Source organism: Mastigoproctus giganteus, chromosome 12, assembly GCF_048544385.1.
Source record: "Mastigoproctus giganteus isolate SK-2022 chromosome 12, ASM4854438v1, whole genome shotgun sequence".
Classification (NCBI taxonomy): domain Eukaryota; kingdom Metazoa; phylum Arthropoda; class Arachnida; order Uropygi; family Thelyphonidae; genus Mastigoproctus; species Mastigoproctus giganteus.
The window spans coordinates 23,908,661-23,931,576 of record NC_143586.1 but is presented as its reverse complement, the minus strand read 5'-3'; the positions used below and the strand labels follow the sequence as shown (position 1 = coordinate 23,931,576).

Sequence of the window (22,916 nt, the reverse complement as noted above, 5' to 3'; positions counted from 1 at the left end):
CTCACAAAAAATATCTCACGCATAGAATATCGAATGTACAGCGTCTAAAACTTCATTATTGCAATTAAAAACTCATTAAAATTACACGCCTCTGGCTTCATTCCTCAAACTGCTATCTTTTTTTTTTTTTTTTTGTCCTTAAAGGTTCATTTGTCACCAAAAAATGTTGGTTAATAATCGAATCATCAATAATCTTACTTTTTCATTAAATTTACTGGAAAAAAAAAACCAGAAGAAATATAAAGGAAGATCAGTAATAGTGCACACTGTGTAGCAACACTAGTACCGACTGTTGCCATAAGGACTGCTGGTAACCAACCCCTCTCCCCACAAAAAAAAAAGTTGAAAGACTTATCCCAAAAATTAAAAGTTCATTAAAATTATGCACCATCTTTCTTGAGTAATTAACCTAGCCTCTCTCCTCTCTCTCAAAGCATTACATCATTTGTCCGTTTCCATTATATAATGATGACATGTGAACATCTATGAAGCATATCATCCTTGGCTTTTAGAATTATGAGCAAAAGTGGTGGATACCTACCTAGTAACGGGTAGGCCCACCTTTCGCCCTGATAAGGAATTCACACGGCGAGGCATTGAATCCACTAGTTCACAAAAGCGTTCCACAGGTATTTCCATCCATGCTTGCTGCGCTGCTGTCCATAATTCCGTTGCATCCTGATTGGAGAATCCAAAGCTCGAACGGACCTTTCCACTGCACTCCAAAGATGCTCCACAGGGTTCATGGGCAGTGAACGGGGAGGCTCATTCCCTGGTGGTAAAATCTTGCGGAATACTCTTCAAACTATGTTCTAGTCACCATTTGCTCTGTGGGGGAGGCACATTGTCCTGCTGGAAGAGTCCATAGCCCTGTGGGTGCACGATGACCATGAAGGGATGGTGATGTTTTGCAAGGATGAACACGTAACCTAGACCGTTCAGAGATGCGTCTAGACGTACTCAGAGGTCCTAACGTATGCCAGTTCAACATGCCCCTGACCATTACCTACTGTCAATCTGCCTGAACAGTTCCTTGTTGACATGACGGGTGCATAGCTTCGTGCGGTTTCCTCCAGATACGCATCCTCCTGTAAGCTCCATAGGACCAGGAGACCCGTCTCCAGTCAGTGCCGATGTTATTTTGCCCTGAGGCATAGAGTCCTGTGTCGTGGTGTTAGGAATGAGACTCTGGTGGGTCGGCCGTACCAATAATCTATTGCGGCTAATAAACGCCTGATGGTTGTGGTGGAGTTTCTGCACCTTCCTCGTTGAAGCCGGTGGCGATTTGTGCCACTGTCTCTCTCCGGTTGGCTGAAACAATGCGAGACGGACGTCGACGACCACGTTCATCCACCATTTTTCTCCGCCCACAGCGCTGTCCCCGTTCAGATGTTATTCCGGGAATGGCATATTCCCGATACACTCTTGACACTGTCGAACGGGGATAGTGCAATTTCCGTTCCACCTCCGCGATAGAGTGACCCATGCGTCGGGCACCCACCATCATCCATCTTTCAAAGTCGATAAACTCACGACGTTTATCCATACTGACATCGAATTTGAATGCAGTGTACCTATGTACCTGCCAAGTGGTTGGTTCGTCCACTAGCAAGCGGGGTGACAGCGTTGCGTTGCCTAGGAACCAGGTATCCCATGAATTCTGTCCTTTCAGTGTACATCTTTAGGTCGAATTATTCAGAAATACATAGGTGTATGTCAAGCGCCAAAGCAACTAAGGCTATGAGGCACAAGTGCATTGTATCTGCAATTGCATGTGTTCATTGGCCGGTTTACTACTGCCCGACGAAAAGCGGGTTCCCTGCAGATTGCGTAGAAGTTTAAGTTCCCTATGTTGTAAAGCGCTCTGGCCCAGTGAGGCGTTTTCGCCGGGGACTTGGCGGTTCTCTACCCTCCTGACCAAGGGATTATATACCAAAAGACACTTAGTTAGCATGGAGGATGACAGTTAAAAGGGTGGTTCTATCTTTGTACGGAACAACTAAGGTCGTGACGCGCATGTATATAATGCTTGTGAATTGCATATATTGTATTGTCTGTTTGCCTCGTTTGCCTTGTGGGCCCTCCTGCCAATGGTGAAACTTTTGCCTTCGCTTTTGGTGCGTCGTTGGTGACTTATTTTCTAAAAAGAAATATTTTTAATTAGGTAAACTTTGTACTTAACGTCTGTGCTGGCAACTGCTGGAATTTTTTATTGGTAACTACTGTTAATTGATGGAATTTTTGCATATCTCTTTATGAAAATTAGATACTCATCCAGGAACCTATATATATATATATATATTTTTTTTTTTTTTTTTTTTTTTTTTTGACAGGTGTTGATGTAACTGCAAACCAAGACGAAATTTCTGAGCACGAGATCTTTCAATTAGAGTTTGACAATCTCACCAAGCGATGGTACATCCGGACCATGCAAGACAGATATTGGAGTCTCCAAAGTAGCGCTGGAATTCAAGCAAATGCAGAAAAAAAGTATATTAAATTTTAAATATTTATTGTTTTTTTGTTATATTTATTAATAATTGAGATTATAATTTGTTATTAGGTTTATTAAAATAATTGCAGCAAACATTCTCCTCTTCTCCTCCCTAGTGGCATGAGATACGTTCTGCTTTTTGTACTTAGAATTCCTTAGAAAACTAAAACATTAACAAATTATGCACTAAAATCCATATTTCGGGTCCTCGTGGGGTTGCACAGTTGGTATTCGCCGTCTTTCGCCCTTTCCACCCGATAGAAAACACCTGAGTTCGAATTCCGGTGATGATGTGAGGAATTTTTGTGGGCTTTTTTCACAACGTGGCTGAGTTAGTCGGTCTCAGGCGAGGATAGCATGATTTTTTCTCCCGGAAACTCGGGTTTTTTTTTTATTCAGAAAATAGAAAATCGAATGTCCTTTTCCAGGAGGAGGACGTAGTATGAGTTGTCTTGTTGATAGATGTTGTTGTCCGGATACACTGTCATCGTATAGGGGGTGTGCTTAGTCGGCGATGATAGAAAGGTAGAAGTTCTCATTGAGCCATTGATTAATGGTGATCATAGCACCCAGGATATTCCATGAAAATAGACTTCAAACCATAACTCCACCATCTTCAGCTGCCGAACACCAAGAGTGGTTTCTTCAAATCCCATCAGCATAATAGAGTTGCAAACAGGGTTCATCAGACCAGGCGACAGATTTTCACATTCGGGTAATCCAGTGTTGGTGCTGAAGTGTCCATGCAAGGTGCAGATTCTTGTGTCTCGCAGTGAGTATGGGTATTCATGATGGCCGTCGACTGTGGCCATCGACTTGACAACGTGCGGACATTACTGGACATTGTTCAAAACATGGGTAGCACTACCGCAAGACGCCCTGCAACACCTTGTGGAGTCCGTGCCAAGATGTGTAAGAGCTGTATTACGGACAACAGGTAGCCTCATGAGATATTAAGTCCTTGTGGAGTCCATGCCAAGATGTGTAGGAGCTGTAATACGGACAACAGGTGGCCCCATGAGATATCAAGTAGGTGTTACTAATGTAAAACCAACGCAATGTATATAAATTCATTGTACATATCGGGCATAGCGTCTTTCTTTTCATTTCTATGAAGAAACTGAGTTGGCTCAAAGCTTTTTACAGAAAGAGGCTGTGCACAACATGCACAATAACTTGATTTTCTGTTTTGTTGGATGAAAAACCACGCTGTCCTCGCCTGACGCCCACTAACTCAGCCAGGTTGTGAAAAAGGCCCACAAAAATTCCTCACGTCATCGAGGGGACTCGAACTCAGGTCTTTTCCACCTGGTGTGGGGAGTACAGCATCCTACCAACTGTGCTACCCACGAGGGCAAAATGTAATGTAATGTGTTCATTACAAAACTTGCAATTCTAAATTATCCATGCATCAAACGGTGCGTTACGTTTCTTGTTTTTTCAATGCACTTAAATCCAGCTTAAGGGGAAATGCTCTAATGAGGCTCTGTATCGTAATTTAATCTGAAGTCCAAAGAAACTCATTCAGGAACTAAATTTAAAAAAGGACATGGTTTCGGAAGATAAAAAGATGAAGGCAGACAAGTTGCTTTTCCATTAATGGGAAAAAGATGCTTTTTAATAGAAGAAAGAAAATAAAAACATGGCCCAAAAGACAGAAGTGCAATGCAATTACGTTGTACCATGGAGATGAAAAAAGGATGGCATCTTAAATGTAAAACTGAACGGAGGGAGTGAATCTAAAGCAGGTTCCAAGGTAATTAAGTCCACGAGGGGTCAAGTATATCGTGTCGGTGAACTGCATATGAATCGGGAGGAAAAGTTGCAGCTGATTGAAGAAAAATCCTTCACTTACAAGTTGTAATTCAACTTATTTTTAAAGAGCTCCCTTAGGATTTTTAAAAGTGTGTTTAGCAAGCTACGTTATCTCTCCAGAATAATTAGGACAGCATGCGTATCGATGGAGGAAGCAGATGGTGTTTTTAATAGTCATACCCTAACATTTATTGCCATTGAGGAAATTTGTCTCTTAACAATGTATTATTTTTATTTATGATAGGGCAAATAAAATAGGCTCCAAAAGTATGAAAGGATCAAGTAAGAGGTGATGTACCAAAGAGGTAATTTTCATAATCTCTTTGGACACTTGCTGAATGTTTTTAGAAACTTTTAGAACGTTGTAAGAAGTGTATTCAATCAGGTGATGATTACGTTGAATAAAAATAAAACCTTTGAGCTCCTTCGCTTTGTGTTCTTTTTATTTCTCCAGTCCAGGAACTTTATTGCCACACCTTGTATATTGTTCCAGTAAACTGAATATAATGAACTTGTGAGGAAAAGCCGCAGTTTCTGAGGGAAAGAAAAAAGAAAAACTTACACTTCCTGTTGCAGTACGTTCTAAAGACAATTGCAAAGCTGATCCTGTCCAACACGGGAATTCAGAATATGTTTGCTGACTACTGCATAAGGTGGCGTGGATAATCGCAAACGTCTACGAGGTGGATTCTTATCTTCTTAGTTCATTAGTTAACCGTTCCAACTCTCCCACAGTTAACAAGCTTTGGATAAAATGCCATGTTATGTTTGAAGTGAGCGTGTTTCATTGATCAGCTGGCATTGCGAACGTACCTTTGGTAAATGCTGTTCTAGGGTAACGACCCAGTCGTTTCAAGGTTACTCTGTTGTCATAGTAACCAGCCAACGGAGAGCATGAGGATCATTGTCCGCGGAAACAGTATATCAATCAACGTTAAACTTAGCTCTAGCTTTGTGAATCTCCCAGAAATGACTCGCGTGCGCACGTGGGTAGTTTTTCTTCGTCACGCATGGCTTTTGTGTTGCGTTTATAGTTCCGTGCGTCTGGACACAGGATATTCTTTTTGTTCCATTGAAAAGGTTATCAATGTATTGGATTAGTGGACCTCTATATTTGGCCTTGTCAGCGATGACATTAACCTACTAGTGATGGCTTGGGCTAAAACGGCGCTTTAGATTACAACCAAGATGAAACGAGTAAAGGGATAAACCGGTAATATTTCCGAGATTCTTTGCGAAATATTTCTAATTAGATATAACCGACGTACAAGGTTTGACAATTAAGTTTCCGGACTTAGTCAACTTAAAGCAAAATGCAAGATCTTCCTTGGGAAAGAGCAACCACAAAATGAATTATACAGTTGGTGGGGTTGAATTAAAACAGTACAGGAAGAAAGGGATCTGGGAGTTGCGATACAGAGAGATATGACGTTTTTTGAGCAGTGTAAACTGGAGGCCAGAAAAGCCCATGGTGTTCTATCGATGATTCATCGAACATTATCTGTAGAGATAAAAAGGTCATAGTCCCTGTGAGGCAATTGTAAGACCGCATTTGGAACAGTGTGTTCAAGTATGGAGACTTCATCTAAAAAAAAAAAGATATTGAGGTTCTTGAAAGGGTCCATAGACGAGCAGCTCGCATGGTGAGATCGAGAAAGACTTCGATTATGTGGGCTACAGAGCTTAGCACCCTTAGAATTGATCTGACTGAGACTTATAAGACTCTGAGGGGGATTACTGAAATTAATGAAGGAGGAATTTTCACTGTTAAAAAGAATTCCAGGACTAGGGGACATAAATTCAAAGACTAGACTATACTATAGAAAGTTTTCTTTTAGCCAACGAGTTGTTGATTAGTGGAACAAGTTGGCTCTGCTGGTATTTGAGGCTGATAGAGTCTGGTTCTCTTTAATTTGATGGAGTTTTCAAGCTTAATTTTAAAAGCATTATATATCTGCTTTAACTCGAATATGGGTAACAATAAAAACTTTTATATTTCCTTATCTACCCATGATTCTTCTGTAGTAAATGATAAATATATTTATTAAATCTATATTATATAAATCTATAATATCTCTAATTTCTTCAAGAGTCTTTTATGAAGAAATCCCGGAATTGTTTTTATGAAGACTGGGATTTCCATGAAGAATGGGATTGTGGCCCTGGTCAACAATGCTGTTTATTCTAAAAATACAATCCCTAGAATTTCTCATCAGAAACTTAAATGTTGCCCTTGTTCCTCTCCCCCCCTCGTCCCCAATGGTAAACAGGTCGTATATGCCTATTGAGAGCTGGTGGGATCAGAACTTATAGTCAAATGATGAAATTACTCGCAGTAGAATTGCATGATGAAGAGAAAATGCTGTTTGTTCAGTGGTTTTATTATTCTGCTAAAAGACTCAGGGTACAATTTATAAATGAGGGCAGTGTACTTTGAGGCATTTGTCTGCTTTACTAGCTAAATGTGTAGTGGTTTTAAAATAGCTTGTGGGCGGAATTTAAGCAACTGTTTCAGGCTTTTGTGTAAGTGGAGATGAGAAGGATTTCTAGCAAGAGAACAGAACTAATAGGTCTCTCTAGCAGGTACTGGCAGATTATAAAAAACTTCCCTCTTTGTCTGAGAAGACAGCTGGTTGGCAAGTAAACATTAATTACATGAATAAGAAACGTCTGTTGCCTGTTGGGATGAGTCTCGTTTAGTCAGGTCCTATTCTTTCTATTATGATAACCTGTAATTAGTGGACTATTTTTGTTTAACATGTATGAACGAGATGGTTTGCAACTCAAATAGCCAAATTTTTTCTTCCCTAACACTTTACATGTCATGTTTGTTTATTGAAAATGTGCAATTTTTCCATCTGAACATGTGACATTATTGTTCTTTATATGAAGTTCGGTATCGTTTCATCCAGCTAAGTTTTTACTCTTTTTCATTGTCCACTTTAGATACATATTCTTTTTTTTTTCTTTTTAGTTAGCAGTTTAACGAGAGTTGCTGGTGTATACAGTACAACTAGTAGCAGTAGTAATCGAAAAGACATCAAGAAAGCAAGCTTATATAGCATGAGCCCAAAAAAATCAAAAACAACAACAAAAAACAGTTCACTAATCCGTACCCTCCAAGAATGTGTCTAGTTCTCCCTTGAATTCATTCAACCCATCCACTTCCACAGCAACAACAGATGGAAGCCTGTTCCAACAATTAACCACCAGCTGGCTGAAAGTAGACTTTCACTGCTTATCTATCCTGCAACCATCCTTCCTCAACTTGAATTTATGCTCCCTCATGTGTGTAGTTTCGTCAAGTGGAAGAATACCATTAACGTTTAGGTTACACAATCCAGTCAAGGCTTTGAACACCTCAATCAGATCTCCCCGAAGGTGCCTGGTCTCAAGACTCTGCAATTTGCAAAATTGAAGCCTTTCGAGGTAAGAGCACCCTTCTGTTCCTTTCACCAATCTGGTTGCCCTTCTTTGTTCTTGTTCCAGCAGGTCTATATCCTTCCTAAAGTGAGGCCTCCAGACCTGTATACAGTACTCAAGATGCGGCCTAACCATGGCCTTCCAGCTCAGGAACCATGGCCATCCAGCTCAGGAACCTGGGTGTACCAAGCCCATACTCACCAGATGTGAGCCGCTGGGGTTCTAACTATTCTGCTTCTAGTTCTAATTCTTCTAGAACTAGAATGACTCTAGTTCTTCACATTAATCGTTATGTTGAGTTTGGAGATGCATGTTTTCTTTTGCATTTTTTTTACTAGACTTTCATTTTGCCCTGTAACCCGACCAATTTACGAAAACTAAGTTAATAATGGAATAAACACACTACCCTGATGTCCCCAGCCTGTACATCTCATTCCTGGTAGCTTCAGTCGGTTGAAAAATGGAATTCACTCTAATGCAAACCAGCGGTAATTAGCAGCCTATCAAAGCAATGGATGGGAGGACCTATGCTTGCCGATCACTGCCTCAGGCCACACTTTGGTACTACTGATCGAATTTAACCGTAATTTCATTTGTAATCCATTTATGCTATTAATAAACTCTGTTTAGATTGTATTTATGAGTAGATTACAAGTATATTTATAAGTAATTCGTAAATATTTTTCTTAGATCCTCCAACAGCCTCTTTCGCTTAGAGTGGCAATCTGATGGAAGTGTTAGTTTCGTCGCTAACAATGGCAAATGTGTGGCAGCCAAAAAAAGCGGCCATCTCTTTGCTAATAGTGATACCGTGGACGATATGCAGAAATTCTACTTTTATCTCATCAACAGGCCCGCTCTTGTGCTGAAATGTGAGCAAGGATTCGTTGGCTACAAAAGCAACAATTCACCAAAGTTGGAATGCAACAAAGCAGCTTATGAAACAATAAAAGTTGAACGAGAAGAAAGAGGAATTTGCTATTTTAAAGGTTTGTAATAACACGAAATTAATTGCTGATCATACCTCAGTTACTGTAATATTGAGCATCAAAAATCAAAGTATTACGAACATTACAATGGATACAATAATTGGCAATATACCAGTATGTATTTCTTCTATAGAATTATATTCAACTGTTTAAGTATTCGCTGTTGTTTGTTTGTTTGTTTATTGTGGGGTTTTAGGCCATATTGTGCCTTATATACTGTCTGTAACTTGCAATGTTTTATGGGCGATTTTCTGTTTTCTGGACGAAAAACCGAGTTTCCAGGAGTAAAAATCCAATGCTACTTTCACCTGAGACCGACTAAGTCAGCTACTTTGTAAAAAAGGTCCATAAAAATTCCTCACATCATCGACAGTTGGGGGAGGATGGCGATTATACCAACTCTGCTACCCACGAGGGTTGAGGATGAGCTTCCTCTTCTGATTAGGTTGGATTCTGCCACACTAGGGTTTTGGATGACAACCATGCTAACAGGGGCTAGCTGCCATCTGTTCATGCCGCACGACAGCCTGGACCATGATGATCAGAAGAAAGGAGCAGGGATAGGTGTTACAGAAAGACATAGTTGCAGTATGAAGGGAGAAGAAGGAAAGAGGTATCTCCCTAGACGCATCGAAGAGAAGATATGACTTATAAAGTATAAGGGGTGTGGTCAGTTGTCTATCACATATCTGTGACAAGATTCCGTGAGAGTAGCCAGCATCAGTAATGCACCTCTTGTGGAGTAAACATGCAGCAAGTGAAATCGAGAGAGCAGTATTAAATGATGCAAGGAAGCAATTTACATAGCATCATTCAATAAAAACCACACTTCCCACAACACCTCTCCATCCGGTGAATTATATTTTCCGTTCTTCCTCCAAAATAATCAAGCTACCCACTTCCACATCTTTCCTCAATTTAAATTTATGCCCCACCATCTGTGTGTGTATTGTCTGAGCAAGAGGAAGGACGCCACCAGCATTGAGTTTACTCAATTAATTCAAAGCCTTAAACACCTTAATCAGATCTCCTCGCAGGTGTTTTATCTCCCGACGCTGTAGTTTGCAGAACTGAAGCCTTTCCTTTAAGAGTGCCCTTACCAGAAAAGATTTCATTGCTCTTCTCTGCATCCGTTCCAATAGATCACAGCGTTCTTAATATTGGATTTTCAGACTTGTATACAGTACTCAAAATGCGACCTAACCATTGCCTTGTATAATGGGATAATCACTTCTTTATCTCTTTGACAAATCTCATTTGACTGTATCTCATGACAAAAACTCATGAGCTGCCCTAGCAGTCTGTCTCTCTGCCAATTATCTTCCTTCTTTTTTCATTCTCTGCTGTCTTGAGTGGTGCCACTGAATTTTTATGTTATTTTGAGAACATTGCTAATATTGCAACCTACACTGTGCTGCCACTTTATTAGGTACACCTACCTAATAGTGTGTTGAGCCTCCTTTAGCCTTCAAAACAGCCTGAATACGTCTAGGCATGGATTGAACAAGATGCTGAAAACGTTGTGCAGGAATGGAGTACCATGCAGACATGAGTGCGTCACGCAGTTCCTTGAGATTCGATGGAGGTGTAGGTCTGCAGCGAACAGCCCTTTCCAGCTCATCTCAAAGATGTTTAATAGGATTGAGATCCACGGACTGAGCGGGCCACTGCAGCAAAGAAAAGTCATTGTCATGTTCCTTGAACCATTCCATAGTGATTCGGGCTTTGTGCACCGCCGCATTGTCCTGCTGGACGTAACCATCTCACTGTGGATAAACTGTCAACATGAACGGTTGAACTTGGTCAGCAACGATGTTTAGATACGATGTGGCATCAGACGTGAATCTATGGGTATCAATGGACCCAACGTGTGCCAAGAAAACATTCCCCCACACCATAATACTGCCCCCACCACCTTGCACAGTAGTTGTCAGACATGACGGGTCCATGGATTCATGTTGTTTTCGCCAAATTCTGAACCTTCCAGCAACACGATGTACCAGGAACTTCGACTCATCAGACCAAGCAACTATTTTCCAATCCTCGATAGTCCAGTGCTGGTGTTGCTGTGCCCACAGGAGGGTTGTTCTCTTGTTCTTCATTGATAACAAATGTACGCGATGTCGCCGTCGGCTGTTGTAGCCCATTCGCGACAAAGTGCGACTAGTGATCCGTTGCGATATTTTGTTCTGTGCACCAAGGTTGTATTCTGACGTGATGTGCGACATTGTGACCCGTCTGTTTGCTTTCACAATTCTAGCCATCCTCCTCTGACCTCTCTCATCAACAAGCGATTTTCTTGAACAGGAGTGCAGTTGAGAGGATGTTTTCTGTTCGTTGCACCCTTCTTGAAACTGTGGTAAGTTAAAAGTTCAGGAGAACTGCCGTTTCAGAGATGCTTTGTCCAGCACGTCTTGCACCTACTACCATGCCACATTCGAAGTCCCTTAGATCACTCATTTTCCCCATTCTTGCTACGGTTTGTGCACTTAACTGATACTAAAAAGTTCTGCTGCATTTATATCCACAACTGTGGTCATGTGACTTGCAACGTTGTGGGACAAACCATTTGTGTGCACAGCAGGCGTGTACCTAATAAAGCGGCAGTACAGTGTAATGCAGTACCTTACATTTGTCATTGTTAAATTTCAAGCTATATCTCAGCTCCTCTGCCTAAAATTTCTAGATGTTGTCGCCAGTAGATCCCAATGTGGAAGAATGTTCCATGCCATTAAAAATAGCAAGGTCCACACTCTAGCAACGAGAGTTTGTGAAACCACCTCACACTCTTATCAGCCACGTAGTGTTTTTGTTGTGCATCTTGCCGAAAATTATTATAAAATGGCATATTAATTTAGAAACTCATCGTTCTGCAAAATATCTTTTATTTTTTCTCTTTCATTCTTTCATTGATCTCTGGGGGCTTGAATTGAACACTTCAGACAACACATTTTAATAAATCACATCATAAGTGATTAACGAATGAAGGCAATAATGTTTCATGTTTTCATAAAGCTCCATAACTACACTGCTACACAAAATTAACAGAAACCGCTGGTGGTTTCTTGTTGTCTCCTCATTTCATCGTTATTCGATGTGCACCAACAGACCAAGTTTTGTTCCACTTCATTGCAAGCTGGACGATTTACACCACGTTTTCTACTTCTGTTAATTTTGTCGAGCAGTGTATACACATTTTCTTTATAGTTGTTAAATAGCAAAGATCATTAACGAAGCAACTCTTAAAAGAAACCAGTGAAATGCGCCACTTAATAATACCAGGTTATTAACTCCCTATAGCTGTTTGTCTCCAAATGGCATTCAAATCCGACCGAATTCTAGACTTATCAATGACCACTTATGTTAAAATGTTATTTTGTAATCTCCTAGAGGACAGTCGTGTCCAATGTGTCTCTTTATTTCATCAAAAGTCAACGAACCACTTTTGAATACGTGAATTTGACCATAACTCAGTTTAACCAACCATAGTAAAAGGAATCTTGTATTGTGGATGACACATTTTCTTTTGTGAAACATTTATGCTCTGATTCAAATGTCAGACGGTTTCGAAATAACTGGAGCAGTGAATTCACAGTGATAGCTTTCAATCTAATGTACAAATAAGAGAAAGAAAGAAAAGCACAATGGGCAAAAGGAAGGCATACGCATTCTGGTACTATATGCCTATTTTATTGTCAAACATAAGTAATAATAATAGTAACAGTGCTTAGTATTTAACGAAATTCTCAACCTATTGAACCATTTTCTGAAATCATGATCAAGCTTCATTGTCGTTTCAAATTAGAGTTTTGATGTCATTTTTTTAAATTCATTCATAGCTTATCTTCTGTTCAAGGGAAAATAATGGAGTCTTTGGTTGAAGAAGTAATGCAGAATCATCTAGACAGGAATGAAATTATACTGCAGCCACAATATGGATTTGTTAAGAAGCAGTCTCGTCTGACTGATCGAAATGTATACCATGATGCAGTAAGAAATTAAATGGATGCAAAAAATAATTTGGATGTCATATACATGGATTTCAGGAAAGCTTTTGATACCGTTGCACATAAAAGACTGCTGTACAAATGGGCAAGGGCAAGTTGCTGCTATGGATAAAGGAGTGGTAATCAATGGACATTGTTCTTCGTGGACTAATGTTATCAGTAGAGTTTCCAGGATTCGGTGTTGGGCCATTGTTGTTTTCAATTTTTCTTAATGATATTGAAGGTATATCAGGCTTAATGTTTACTTTGCAGATGATACAAAGGTTAGCAGTGGTTAAAGAAGTAACGACAATATGCTCCTGTAACAAGATCTAAAAAAAATAGGCAGACGGACTGAGAAATGGCAGTTGAAGTTTAACATTGACAAATTCAAGGTGCTGTATATGGGTGGCAGTAATCTCAGATATGTAGTTCTCTGAACAATGCAGACAGATACCAGAACAGCTCATGTGGCTTTGCCAATGATATACAGGAATTCTGCTAGCAAATATAAGGAGGTGATTATCTGATTAGCCCATTATAGAAGGCAATGGTTAGGCAGTATCTTAAGTACCACATACAAGTCAGGAGGCTTCGTTTTAGGAATGATGTAGATCTGCTTGAACGGGTGCAGAAAAGATAACAAGATTGGTGAAGAGAACGAAAGCGTGGTCTTATCAAGAATGGCTTCAGTTCTGCAAAATTTTCAGCGTCTGGAAACTGGGCACCTGCGTGTTAATCTGATTTGGGCGTTTAAGGCTTTGAATGGATTTTGCAAGCTAAATGCTGATGATATTCTTCCTCTTGCTTCCGACTACTCATATGAAGGGTCATAAATTCAACTTGAGGAAGGATCGTTGCAGGATATAAGATAAAAAGCAGAGTGAACAGATCGGTAGAGATAACATACTGTATATAAATAATTATTTCGTATTAGGTTATCCGACATAACAAACTCATCCACCTATGTATATCGTGACCATAAATTGCATGTTTTCTCTTGTTTGTCGGTTAGCCTGTTTTGATGGACGAAAAAATGTGAGATTTTGGTAAGGAAATCCTTGCTGTCCTCGTCTGAGACCGACTAACTCAGTCAGTTATGGTGTGGAAAAGGCCTAAAAAAAGTTCCTGGAGTCATTGTCGGAATTCGAACACAGACTGTGTCTCGGGTTTATCGAGTTTGTGCCACAGTGACGAAATAATACCCAGCCAACGCTGATCTTCTGATTGTGAACACTACATTGATGCTAGAAGCCAGTGGAGGATGACAAGACTTTTGTAGAGTAACAGAAAGGTTACAATCGGTCAAATATCAACTATCAACACAGTAAAGTGCAAGAACTTTGTGAAGTAATTAAGTCGTTATCGACCAGCATTTCTATGGAATGCTTTTTAAAACTTTTTAAAACTAATAACTGAAAACTATAAATCCTATCGAAAGACTGTTTTCAGTACATTTTATATGAGAGTTTTTAATAAGTGAATTATTCACTCCAATAAACAAGTTAGTATTTTGCATTCGTTATAAAAAGAAAGTGTTATTGCAGCTCTCAGAGGTTATCAAAGACAGAAATGTCTTAAGGTCTCCTTGTTCGAGAAAAATCGTAATAAATCTCGTAAGACGTTTCAAAGAAAGCTGTCTAACACCGAAGCCTTTTAAAAGCGGTTCTCTCTCAGAATTATAAGAACTGATTCAGAGAATTGATGAGATATTACAACTCTTAGCTTGGAAGGATGCATTTCACTATAAATTTTGAAAGCAGCTGTAGAGAACATTCTCCCGTCTTGATTGCTTATTAGAAAATAATGGTAAGCACGTTGAGATTTCTTCCTCAGTAAAGATTGATGAAAATTATACCTTGGTGTGATTTTTTTAAAAAATTAATCACTTTGCGCTCCTGGTGGTCAAATTTCGAATTGAATTTTTATTGTTTAAAACAACTCCCACATTTTTATTTTTGTCTCTTGTCCCAATACTTTTGAAAAGATAGTGTATGTCCTTTTATAACGCTATTAACCTTGAGAATTGTGATAAATTATTAAATTAAGTTCGTTAAAAAATTTTCAATTAATAACCTAGCTAATTAAGCATATACACTGAATTGGCATTGCATTACCAACATCCAGCTAATACCTGGTGGAGCCAGGTTTTATCCTTAATACAGCCCGATGCTTCTTAGCATAGACTGCACAAAGTGTTGCAGGGTGGTTTCTGGTAGTGATGCATTATGTGTCCAGTAATGTCCGAATATCCACCGTCAAGCGGATGGACGTAGCATCGAATATCCTTTTCCGATAGGTCCCAGACATGCTCAATTGGCTTGAGATGGGGTGAGCTGGACTGCCACAGGAAGACAGAGAATTCATTGTCATGTTCCTGGAATCATTTAGCAGCCTCCAGCACGTTGTATTGTTGATATATGACGAAGTTGTCTGGACACATTATCATTATGAAGGGGTGTATGCCTTGTCTCACCTTGGATGCCTCGTATATGCCTTGGTCGGCGATGATAGTAAGTAGGTGTTCCCATCGAGCCGTTAATTAACAGTGTCAGATGGCCCGGGGCATGCCACGAAAGCCCAAACCATAACACCACCGTCTATCTACAGCAACGTACACAGAGATTGACAAAAATCGGCGCCAAATGTGACAAAAAAACTGAAACCTTGCAGAGGACCAGTACTTGGAAAAGAAGAGTGCTGATCACACGGAAGAGAAAAGCAAGGACGGGGGAATGCAGCACAGACAGTAGAGAACAGACTAAACGCAGCACAGTTGCAAACAGCTTGATGGCGATCTGAAGAGGACACCCTCGCCCTCTTCACCTATTATTCCCACTTCCTTGGGGGGAGGGGACATTTTTTGTTCCTTCTCCTCCACCCCCAAACTTCTACTCTGGTGGGGCATGGGCATGCCCCACTGAAAACTGGGGCTATCTACTCTATTGGCCCCATATTTCTGTCTTTTCCCCCCAATCTTCGGTCTCCCTCCCCTCTCTACCTTCATCATAGCGAAAGCCCCACACGTCAAAAACTAAATATGATAAAATTACCTTACGCCCAAAACTCGGCCTAGCAAACCAAAGCGACATTACCCCAGCGCAGATTTTTTATTTACTTATATATTTATTTTTATTATTATTTTTTTTTTTTATTTATTTTTATTTTATTTTTTTATTTTATTTTATTTTTATTTTTTTATTTTTTTTTTTTTTTAAGGTCCTAGCCGCCGAAATCCCAGGAAATTAAGCGGCAGGACCTGCCAGAGTGAATCTACAGCTACTGGGTTCCTGGTCTGCCTCCACGGGGCGTAAGTGGGACAACGTTGGGCCTCAATAGGGGTCCAACGGCTAAATGACCAGATGAACAACGGTACAGAACACAACACATGAACAATTCCCACACACTTTTAAATCTCTGGCATTTCCCAGTGAACTGGTTCACCACAATGAAAGCAACGCGGAGATGGGGGAAACCCCTGGTGCCGTAAGACAACAACACACACTTACACTTACACTTACACTTAACACCACCGTCTCCAGCATTCTGAACCCCAACAGTGCATCCAGGTGCCATGGCCTCACGTTGCTTTTGCCAAATGCGGATACGCCCACCAGCATGATAGAGTTGGAAACAGGATTCATCAGACCAGGCGAAAGAGTTCCACACATATAGGTGGTTCAGTGTTGGTGTTTCTTGTGTGTCGCAGTAAGCATGTGTGTCCGTGATGGCCAATGACTACCATAGCCTACATGAGCTAATGTCGGAAGCATAGTCTTGCTGTTCCTACGTTGTACTGGGAGATTAGCTGGCCACTGTGCTGCTTCGCTGTTGTGTTATGAGACGAGACACAACGTCACAGGCGTAAGACACATATGGACATTCTACGTGTGACCTTTGGCTGGTAATTAGTCCACTTTCGAAGTCGAAAAGGTATCAACGCCGACCCATTCTTCCTCGCTGACACTGAAAAACTCTCTGATCAGATCAATTTTTCAACATTCTTTCGACTGATATAAGAACTACATTCTTATATCAGTCGTCCCTACTTTTACCCCTTCACCAGCTTCACAGACCACTCCATTCCTACAAAAGGGGTGGTGTTGTTAATGCAAAGCTAACTCAGTGTATAATTTTTATTATCCATTGCTCGCCATTGCTGTAATTTACAATATAAACATTCTCTTTCAGGGGCCAATGAAAAATATTGGAGCATTGCGGAAGATGGAGGCATCTCAGTAGATTCAGATGTTAGGCAAGGATTTTATCTCGAGTTAAGAGAGCCCTCTCGTCTATGCCTTAAAACCGTCCACGGCAATTATGTAGTTTCAGAGAAAAATGGCACATTTAAAGTGAATGGTACAGATTTCTCAACAGCTACTCAGTGGGAATATTAAGTAGACCACGCTGTGGAAAATTGTTTATTAATGTGGAGTATTTAATCTCATATTAATTATCGTAATAAAACCATACCAAATAAAACGGTCGAGTAATAATTAGTTTGTAATGCTTTGTCGCCAGTTTTCCGCTCTTATTTTAGAATAAAAAATCCTTCATGGAAGTTAATGGTGACGGACATTTTTCAATGTTTGTAGTTTTATCTATTGTTAAAAATATTTTGTGATATCCTTGATGCATAGTAGGTCAGTCTGATAGTCATATAATTAGCGTGTAAAGTATTAACTTTTTTTGTGTTTTGATGTTTTCAGAATAATTTTATTCAAACGACTGGTTCGTTCCTGGTTTGTCTAGCATTTGTATGAGAATAAAACTAGGAAGTATATTTTAATAGTTCCTTCATATGTAACTTCGCAAGAAGTATGTAAAAATACAACACTAGACAAAAATTTAGTCACTTATGTAATATTTTAAATCAATAATGTAACTCCTACTTTAGTACGAATGACTTCATGAATTCTCGTTGGTGGTGATTCAACTAGACCCCTTAAATAGTTTATATTAATATTTGGCCATAACGAAAAGAAATGATCTATGGACGCTGCTGTTGTGTTTTCTCTTTCTATTCAAGATAGTCCCTACGTCTGTGGATTTAAATTTGGTGACTTGGCTGGCTAGTTTAAATGTCCTCGTGTGCCTCGTTTCAGTTTAAAATATGAGAAGCCCTTTGAATCGGTCGATTGTCATCTTCGAATACAGAAGTATCGAAATCATGAGTATCTCTAGGATGCTCCAAAAGGTAGAACTTTATCATTCAGATAACGGTCCAATTTTTATGCCTTTTATGCATATTAGCCATCATATCTTTGGTTAACATTGGCCTTTTTCAAGGGACACTACTCAGTTATGCAATTTTCTTCGCAGTGTCCTCTTAGAAATCGGCTGATGGGGTCTTTGGTTAACTGTTTACAGCAGTTATTGTTTTGTTTGAAATTTCGTCCACAACCGAAACACCAGAAAATTCAGCTACTTCTTTAACCGGAGGTCATTTAGGGCTTCTAAATGCCATCACTCCTTTTCGCCGCCCATTAACATCTTTTCTGAGGCCATCTTTCTTGGTGGAAACCCTTGCTTCTTCAGGCACAGTTGGGTATATCTGTAAATAGAGAAAACAGGTTAACCTCATACTTAATTTCGGTGCTATAAGCAAACAAGCATAAAAGATATACGTGTTCAGTCTGTTATATGCCCTAAACACAATAGGTGAATAATTTTTTGTCCAGTGTCTGTACATTTTTTATGCATTTGACAATCTTTATACAAGTGATATAACATAAAGTAAGAAGTTGAGGTGTATTAAGTTAGACACTTCGACTTGAATAAATGCATCGTATATTAAACAAAAGCATTTTCTTATACAAGTGCGCTATCCTATCCATTCCAGGCAAGTTTTTTTTTTTTTTTTTTTTGTTAAGGGAATCGACTTTTACAATTCAGGGAAAGTCGAGATCCGTACAAGTATTTCAAAGAAGCGGGAGTGGAACCTAATTCGGTCTTCATCTGTGATACCCCATCCGTGACAACGTAGAAGAGTTCGGCGTTCTGAATTGCCTCTTTGATTACCATCTTTGAATTGAGTTTTTATTTGGCTAACTGTAGCCTTTTTGTTATTCTGCAAAAGTCTTGCCAGTCTCCGTTGGTCTCTCGTGTCAAAGCCTTTTCCGACTGCCGGACAGCTTTTGGCTGGACGTTACCCGCTACATCTGAGGTACTCATGACATGAGTGCCTCATATAGCTTTCTGCGCCAACTACCATGCCACTTTCAAAGTTCCTTAAATCTTTTCTACGTATTTGCCCAACAGCTGTTACTGAAAGAGAGCTCCATTTCATGAAAGAATAATTAAAAGCCCTTCGAGTAATATTCGTGGACAAAGAAATCTAGCTTCCTCAGTAATTTTAAATTAAATTTATATTAAAAATATTTTAATTGAATCAAAACACTAACATGTAGGTAGTAGCGCTCTGATTACTCGAGTAGTTAATACAATCCGCGTTCGTATAATTTACATAATACAGTATTTAATTAATTTAAATATATATTTTTGGAGAAATCATGATTTCATATAGCTTTCAATACTCTACATCCTAAAACATTTAGAAATCGGGCCTTCCCCCCCCCTGCCTTTTGGGCCCTAAAGAGCATTTTCACACGTTATTTTGAACTTAGAAATCGCTAACTATCTTAAAAATATATGGAATTTACAAACTCAACCCTCTCACTTCCAAACTTTTTCTGAAACAATATTTTTCAGATTATTTATTCAATTTTTCCAGTAAATCTGGAAATCCTATATTATTGTATAACTAAGTTTTAAAAGTTTAGATTTGCCAATTTTGAACGGTTTTGAATTTTTGAAAAAAAATCTTTCCGGTTTTGAACCAAAGTCTTGGTTTAAGCATACTACGATCGGGTTTCAGGGTTTTATTATCATTTCTCCCGGTCAGTAGAAAACTAATTTTAGAATAGTAGAGAAAAATAAAATTCCCATTCCATTTTGAGGTCAATGTGATATTATTGTGTATTATGCTTTTTTTTTTTTTCACAATAAAACTTACAAAAATATTCAATACTTGTATTATGTACACAAATGTTTTAAGTTTTAAATTATAGCTTTGACAAGGTTCTAAACTGAAAATTATTAATTTCTACAATTAACAGACTACCTAAATCACCAATGCCTTATTTAGGTAGTTTGGGGCCTTGGCGCAAATGCATACACGAAATATCATAGTATTCTAAAATATACGTATAGTGTCTATCAAAGGTGACGTCAAGCATTGATTTACGTTGCTGTTGGACGGTATGAACTCGTGTCTGTTGGAAACAGATAATAAATTGATTTTCTGTTTGTACTCCGGAACGCCCAAACTCTCAGAGGAGTTCACAACTTAGAGAGAATACGATAAACAGCATCGTTTAAAGCAGTTACGCTGGCTTGGATCGCTGTAACTCAAAGCTCTTTTACTTATGCACCTGCACGCCTGCACTCGACTACAGCGAATAAGTGAATGTTATTTTATTTTGATTGTTTTCTTTAAATATTTTAACCCGGAACGTCATCCATATAACACATCTTATTTATAAAGTTGAACGTTCAGTTTTACTATAAAAACTTTACAGGAGTTTTTATAGATGTGCTTTCGATCAAATTGCCAAAAACCAAATCTGCTAAACTTTATGGAATTGTGGGTCTTCAATCAAGGAAAAGATTTCACTATGGATGGTAGTATTGTTCTTTGTGTTGTTTTTGAATTTCATACATTTCAACCAACGTATGAAAATAACATCGCACATTGTGACCAAAGAAAGAAAGACCAGAAAAAAATTACCACATTAATCAATTTTAACCAAGTCACTTATCTCAAGAGAAAAGTATATTGGAGAAAACTGCGTATGGGGACCAATAAAACGGCAGATGCTTTTAGGTATTATATTGTCCGTTCAGTATTCAGGAAATTAGATGCACACCTTCTCGTCCACATTTTCTTGCTTAAAAAGTATCGAAAATAGAAAATCATTCCATAATTTCCAGATTTGTGTCTGCTTCTTTGCAGTTATTATGGCCAAACCAAGAATCGACCCATGACGAAAAAGCCTGCATACTTTTGTTGGTGACGCTGCTATACATGATAAAAACAGCTTCTATATTAGAGGGTTTCTATTCAAACTTGTTACAGATACTTAAAACTGCAGCCATTATCAAACCCACTGCAGGATGGAAGCCTCCTCAACAATTCATGCTGAGGGACATGGACCGTAATCTACCACGCTGGTCCAGTGCGGTCTGGCAGATCGACCGTATTTAGCAGTCAGGGGCTTGAACCCCGGTCTACTCAAAGAGCGTGTGCTACTGCACTCCCGCCCCTGACCACTCGGCTACGGATACTTAGCCCGTGGCTTTCAAAGCTTATTTGGACAAGGGGATCAGGGTTAAGTGAAGCATGGTTTTACGACAATAATTTTGATTCTATAAATAAAAGTTGTCGATGCTATGGATACTACAGATATTGCCATTGCTAAAACACTATTTTTTCCAATTCTCTGGTGAGAAAACTTTCTATTTTCCGAGATTCGTTTTGCTTGGTCGCCTGATTTTATAACCGAACTTGAAACATGAGGGCTTTCTTTGATCAGAAAAAATTCCACTACAAATTTTAACCGTTTCTGGAGACATAAGAGAGAAAATAAAAATTAAATTTTATATATTTTTAAAAATGAACTCCAGATTTCATATTTTAAGAAAAATAGATGCCTTTGTTGTGGAAATCAAGTGGTACTGCTATTATTAGGCAGAGGCTTCAAAGGCTTTTTTGTTCTTTACCTGTAAAACGATCTACTCCAATACACTCCATAGATTTACAACGGACCACATTGAAAAATTTATTATTTTTCCTGACCAAAGTTATTCCACGTTTGTGTTATGGTATTACAAAGCTTTTCATGAATTAATCAAAACATTTCATGAATAGTTTAGTTATTTTAAATATTAAATATAAATAAATTGAAATTCACTTAATTGCGATATATTAAAATAAACTGAATAAATGTAAATATGTTATTGCATATAATATCATGTTTAGTGCTATATTCATATGCTTCATTGCATATTTGTATGCATATTTTTAGTACATATTTTACGATATTTAGTTATTGCAGAAGTCATTTTTAATACTTTTTCCCTAATAAATAACATTTAATAAATTATATATGTATTTTATTAATTATAAAGGCGCGTTTGAGGTCGAGAGTAAAATGAATATATGCATTGAAATTTTTCCAAGCGAAAATTGCTTTGCTGCAATCGTTTTAAGTTGTTTTTAAGCCTTTTTTTTTTTTTTTTAATTCTGGAAACTGATATCCATTGTCTAATTAAAATTTCAGTAGTTTTATTGAAAAACAAACAACAAATTGAGATGCATTTAATTAAGGAAGAAGAAAATCACTTGACAGAAATTAACTGATCGCGTGACGTGACAAAGCCTGTCGATAGATGTCGCGACCTTCCTGTAACAGAAAGCTTGAAATTTAAGAAATATGTATATAAAGTTTAGCTGAATTTTAATCATTTATTTGGTACTGTTCAGCTGGGATATTCATTTGTGAAACCTATTTTCTAGTGATGTTTTATATTAATATATACATTGTTTTGTAGTTTTATATTGTAAACTGAAAATAAACTTTTATTCGTTCTAAATGAGTTTTGTCTTATTATACATACGGTGACACTTCATTTGCTTAAACAGAGTTGTGGAACACTTCAATGTTCATTAATTAACAAACACAAAGGCAAACATTTACTTATAGGCAATTTAGCATAGGTAATGTGGAATAATATTTTTGGAATGGAATTAATATTTTCTTATAGGGAGTATTTCTAATGGTACAAATAGCTATTTTGTCATTCTGCGAGAACAATATAGTCATCCTTTCACAGTGAAAGTAAATAGAACTGATCTTCCTGAAAGACAAAGTAGAAATTTTTAAATTGCTTAAAGCCAAACCAAGTGTAATATAATTGACGACTCTCAAGTTTTACAGTGTATTCAAAGCAAACTTGGAATGCCAGTCGGTAATCAAGACAAGTTTGTGGGCATTTAATTTCTGTTGTGGTAGTTGCAGGTCAAATTAGAAAAATGGAATTGAGGATCAAAAAACTGTAGTGTTTCCCAATATAATATCCTCAACTGCTCTGATGCCATACAATGAAGACCTACCAATTTCCAATCCACCTTCCAAAGAAGAGTCTTCA

The 22,916-nt window shown here is 38.5% G+C and overlaps 1 protein-coding gene across 2 annotated transcripts in view; it reads left to right on the top strand.

Moving 5' to 3' along the window:
* LOC150076788 (protein singed-like) overlaps positions 1 to 17,111 on the top strand; it is a 60,631-nt gene extending 43,520 nt beyond the window's left edge. For both annotated transcript variants that reach the window (XM_090386245.1, XM_090386246.1), the window contains exons 3-5: positions 2,334 to 2,490; positions 8,423 to 8,721; positions 16,899 to 17,111. In XM_090386245.1, the coding sequence (XP_090242371.1) occupies positions 2,334 to 2,490; positions 8,423 to 8,721; positions 16,899 to 17,104 (662 nt within the window). In that variant the 3' untranslated portion in view covers positions 17,105 to 17,111. The remainder of the gene's footprint in view (positions 1 to 2,333; positions 2,491 to 8,422; positions 8,722 to 16,898) is intronic.
* Positions 17,112 to 22,916: the final 5,805 nt, after the last annotated feature.